This window comes from Eptesicus fuscus, chromosome 6 (assembly GCF_027574615.1).
Source record: "Eptesicus fuscus isolate TK198812 chromosome 6, DD_ASM_mEF_20220401, whole genome shotgun sequence".
NCBI classification, from domain to species: domain Eukaryota; kingdom Metazoa; phylum Chordata; class Mammalia; order Chiroptera; family Vespertilionidae; genus Eptesicus; species Eptesicus fuscus.
The window spans coordinates 22,638,887-22,644,401 of NC_072478.1; the positions used below are offsets into that span (position 1 = coordinate 22,638,887).

At 41.1% G+C, this 5,515-nt stretch overlaps 1 protein-coding gene across 1 annotated transcript; it reads left to right on the plus strand.

Moving 5' to 3' along the window:
• The first annotated feature begins 305 nt into the window (after positions 1-305).
• LOC103304378 (zinc finger protein 627-like) lies at positions 306-3,687 on the plus strand. Its single transcript, XM_054718342.1, has 4 exons — positions 306-440; positions 1,210-1,336; positions 1,543-1,603; positions 2,233-3,687. Exons 1-4 carry the CDS (start codon positions 306-308, stop codon positions 3,437-3,439), a joined length of 1,530 nt encoding a protein of 509 aa, XP_054574317.1. The 3' UTR covers positions 3,440-3,687.
• The last annotated feature ends 1,828 nt before the right edge of the window (positions 3,688-5,515 follow it).

Genomic DNA, 5,515 nt, shown 5'->3' on the forward strand with positions numbered 1-5,515 from the left:
TGGTCTATCACTAGTGTCAGGCCTGGGACCACTTAGCAAGAGGTATGGGGCATGTTGAGGCCAGATGCTTTGCTGGGGCGGGGGGGGGGGGGGGTGTTGTGAATCTTTGAAAGATTTTAGGAAAGTCTGTAGCATGATCCAAGACAGGCATTTGTGAGGAAAATTCACTGGAAACAGTTTGGTTGGACCTACAAGTTGAGTGGGGCAAGGTCTCAGAGAATCACCAGGGCAGTTTATCCATGTTGATGGAGACTCAGGTATGGCCACCTACAGGCTCTATGGGGGCAAGGCTCAGCAAAGGAACAATGGCTTCTTCCAGTATTTCTGTCTGGGAGAAAGCTGCCCCTCTAGCTCTTGCCTTAAATCCAGACAATTCAGTTTTTCCTTCTATGTCCCTGGTGTCTTTTGAGCTGCTGACTCGGCAGTGGAACGCAGATCAAGTGAGTATGAGTAAATGCGTGCACGGGACCTTTAAGAGGAATACTTGGGACTCCAGCAGCCCTTGTCTCAGTCAGCCTCCATCTCCACTGGCTTTCACAGTCAGATGTTATGGGAACTTCTTTTCCCAGCGCTGGGAGCTCTTGCTCCTGGGGGCTGGGGTGGGGGGGAATGGATTGGGGTGGAGGATGGGGGACTTCTGCAGCTGAGATAGCCCTCCTAATTTTTAACCACCACACATGGGTGAGGGAACAGCTCATTGCGCATTTCCATCCCTTGTCAGTCTCAATGTGGCTTCTTTTTTATATTCTTAGTTATAGGAATTTTGTTCAGTCACATCTTAGGTGGTTCTCAATGATGGTTGTTCAATAGTATAGTTGTAATTTTGATGTGCTTGTGGGAGGATGCAAGTACAGCATTTACCTATTTGACCATCTTGACTGAAAGCCCATGGGATGAAAGTCTTAAAATTAAAATTGTTTTATTTGAATAGCATTTTCATCATTGCTACATTTCTCATCATGCTCTGATCCCTGCCTTTAGAGGAAAATAAGATGTAATGTTATCACTGTAAATAAGTATTAATTTTCATGTGTTTATGATAAGGTTAAATTTATAAGGAAATGAATGTGAACAAATAATGTTTTGATGATGAAATCATAGGCTAAATATATGGAGACAACAGAATTATATGTAACCTTCCTGTTAATAAAGTCTGGGTGTCCAGTGCTGTCAGTCTCATGTACTGTGCACATATTTGTACTGTTTTAGGACTCAGTAGCCTTCGAGGATGTGGCTGTGAACTTCTCTCTGGAGGAGTGGGCTTTATTGGATTCTCCACAGAAAAAACTCTACAGAGATGTGATGTGGGAAACCTTCAGGAACCTGGCCTCCATAGGTAAGGATGACAACTTATCTTCACCTCGTTAATTAGAGGACAAGTGTTTCTTGCCCATCAAAGTTGTTCTAAAGTGTATAATGTGGGAAGGGAGGACACTGATAAGTAAACTGGGCATGGTCACAGCTCATCATAGAAACAGAATCTAATGATGTTTCTATAATTTCTACAAATTTTGGAATAAATTTTCTGGGTCTGTATTTTAGGAAAGAAATGGAAAGACCATGGCATTGAAGATCTGTACAGAAACCAGAGGAGAAAACAAGGGTGAGTCACACTCAATAGAAAACACTGTATTACATGAGAAACCTGTTATGCTATGAAATTTTAAAAAGAAACAAAACCTGCTTCAAATTTGACTTCTCAGAAAATTTCCACCAAATTACTTTTTTATATATGACAAAAGCATTCAGTATTTGAAAACTAGTTCAAATGAAAAACAGCGTTAATAAACCCTGTATATGAATGTCACTGTTTGATAATAGCAAGGCTGAAGTCCTCTTGCACAGCATCCAGTTTATTCAACTTCAAGCCATTTAGACAAGGCAGAAACCTACTTTAAAAAAAAAAAAAAAAATATATATATATTATTGATTTTTTACAGAGAGGAAGGGAGAGGGATAGAAAGTCAGAAACATCGATGAGAGAGAAACATCGATCAGCTGCCGCCTGCACACCTGCCACCGGGGATGTGCCCGCAACCAAGGTACATGCCCTTGACTGGAATTGAACCTGGGACCCTTCAGTCCACAGGCCGATGCTCTATCCACTGAGCCAGACCGTTTCGGCAGAAACCTACTTTTTTGCTATAAATCATAGAAATGTAGCTCAAATATTCTAATCAATATAAATCATAAGTAAATCATGAAGAATATGCTTCTTGTTTTTTCCAGAAGTCCTGTGGTAGAGAGAATCTGTGATGAGAAAGCGGGTCGGCAGTCTGAAGACAGCTTCATCCCTATTTCAGATCTCAATCTGAATGAGAAATCTCTTGGAGTAAAACCATGTAAATACAGTGTGTGTGGGAAAGCCTTCATACAACATTCGTCTCATAATGGGAACGTCAGATGTCTCACTGAACACAAGCCATGTAACTATCAGAAATATGGAGAGAAGCCATATAAAAGTTATCTCCAATGTATTAAAAAACATGAAAGGAATCACAATGGAGAGAAACCTTATGAATATAATATATGTGGTGAAGCCTTCAGTCCCAGCTATGTTCAAGTAGATGAAAAAACTCAGACTGGGGAAACACTTTTTAAATATAAGGAAGGTGGGATAGCATTTAGTGATCTCTCCATCCTTCCAGCACACGTGATCATTCACACTGGAGATGAACTTTATAAATGTAAGGAAAATGAGAAAGCATCCATTTCTCCCAGTTTATATCAAATACCTGGAAGGAGTCAGTCTGGAGAGAAACCCTATGAATGTAAGCAATGTGGTAAAGCCTACAGAGATCGCACTTCCTTCAAAACACACGAAAGAAGTCACTCTGGAGAGAAACCCTATGAATGTAAAACATGTAGGAAAGCATTCACTTGTCTCAGTTACCTTCGAAAACATGAAAAGATGCACACAGGAGAGAAACCCTATGAATGTAAGCAATGTGGCAAAGCCTTCAAATATTACAGTTCCTTAAAGTCTCACAAAATGAGCCACACAGGAGAGAAACGCTATGCATGTATGGGATGTGGTAAAGCTTACAGTGGTCCCACTGCCTTAAAAACACACCAAAGAATTCACACAGAAGAGAAACCCTATAAATGTAAGGACTGCGGATCAGCCTTTAGATATTACAGTTCTTTACAAATACATGGAAGATCTCACACTGGGGAGAAACCCTATGAATGTAAAACATGTGGAAAAGAGTTTAGTTATCTTAATAATCTTCGAAGACATAAAAGAGTTCACACAGGAGAGAAATTCTATGAATGTAAGCAATGTGGTAAATGTTACAGCGATTACACTTCCTTCAAAACACACGGAAGAAGTCATACGGGAGAAAAGCCCTTTGAGTGTAAAATATGTAGAAAAGCATTCGGCAGTCCCAATTATCTTCGAAAGCATAAAAGAAATCACACTGAAGAGAAACCTTAGGAATATAGGTGACTTAGTAAAGCCAGATATTACACTACCTTAGAATCACATGAATGGATTTACATAGCAGAGAAACACTATGAATGTAAGCAATGTGGTAAAGGTTATAACAACCATACTTCCTTAAAAACACAAAAGTCACATTGGAGAGGAGCCCTATGGATGTAAAACATGTGGAAAAGAGGTCGCTTTTATCATTTTTTGGTTGGTTTGTTTATTTTATTTTTATTTTTAAATAAATCTTTATTGTTCAGATTATTACAGGTGTTCCTCTTTTTTTTCTCCCCCATAGCTCCCCTCCACCCGATTCCCCACCCCACCCCATGCCCTTACCCCCCACCACTGTCTTCATATGTGTAAGACGTTTGTCCAATCTCTTCCCACACCCCTCAGACCCCCTTCCCCCTGAGAATTGTCAGTCCACTCCCTTTCCATGTCCCTGATTCTATTATATTCACCAGTCCATTCTGTTCTTCAGACTTTTTATTCACTTGATTTTTAGATTCACTTGTTGGTAGGTATGTATTTGATGTCTTTTTATTCATAATTTTTATCTTTACCTTTTTCTTCTTCCTCTTCTTAAAGAATACCCTTCAGCATTTCATGTAATCCTGGTTTGGTGGTGATGAACTCCTTTAGCTTTTTCTTGTCTGTGAAGCTCTTTATCTGACCTTCAATTCTGAATGATAGCTTTGCTGGGTAGAGTAATCTTGGTTGTAGGTTCTTGCTGTTCATCACTTGGAATATTTCTTGCCATTCCCTTCTAGCCTGCATAGGTTCTGTTGAGAAATCAGCTGACAGTCGTATGGGTACTCCCTTGTAGGTTACTAACTGTTTTTCTCTTGCTGCTTTCAAGATTCTCTCTTTGTCTTTTGCCCTTGGCATTTTAATTATGATGTGTCTTGGTGTGGTCCTCTTTGAATTCCTCTTGTTTGGGGTTCTGTGCACTTCCTGAACTTGTAAGTCTATTTCTTTCACCAGGTGAGGAAAGTTTCTGTCATTATTTCTTCTAATAGGTTTTTAGTATTTTGCTCTCTCTCTTCTTCTGGCACCCCAAAAATTCGGATGTTGGTATGCTTAAAGTTGTCCTAGAGGCTCCTTACACTATCTTCATATTTTTGGATCCTTTTTTCTTGTTTTTCTGGTTGGGTGTTTTTTGTTTCCTCATATTTCAGATCTTTGGTTTGATTCTTGGGGTACATTGATCTATAGTTGAGTTTCTGTATATTCTTTATTTCCGACAGTGTATGCTTAATTTCTGACTGGTCCTTTTCCATTTTTTTGGCATTCTCATTAAGGTCCTTGAAGGTCTCATCAAGTTTCTCGGTTTTTAGAAGATTCTTGAGTAATCTTATAAATGTAGTTTTGAACTCTATGTCGTCCTGTAGTTTGCTTTCCTCCATTTCTTTCATTTGTGACATGTTTCTGTGTGTCTCCACATTTTGACTGCTTCCCTGTGTTGATGGAGTGGCTTTGTGTGGTAGGTGACCTATAGGGGCCAGTAGCTCAGCCTCCCAATCACCTGAGTGGACGCTCTTGGTACACCCCTTTGTGGGCTGAGTGCAAAGTCTTGGTGTAGTTAAGCCTTGATTGCTCTTGGTACACTGGGAGGAATTGTCCTCCAGGCCAATAGGCTGTGGGGACCCGCTGTGTTTATAATGGAAGAACTGCTGTGCTGGAGACACGCTTGTGGTACAGGACTTGTTTCAGTGGGGCTTTGGTGCTCACTGAGTCTGCCTCTTGAGTGTGTCACTTATGGATGTGAGGAGTTGAAATCTGTGTCTCACACTGACCACTAGGTACACTGGCTTCTGGATCTCCAGTGGGGTGTAGGCCAGCTACTGTCTGAGGCCACCCTGCAAGAGCTACAGTGAGAACCACAGTCCTCTCCTCCCTGCGTGGGGCTTGAAGGCTTTGGAGCTGTCTGAACTGGGTTGCAAGTTTACTAGGTTATGCTATGATGGTGAAGGCCATTCATATGCAAAAGCCGCTGCTTGGAGCTTGGGTGGGTTTGTAGGTTGTGCGGGGAGGGATCTCAGGGCGTCACTAGGCTAGGGCGTGGCGAACAGCAATGGC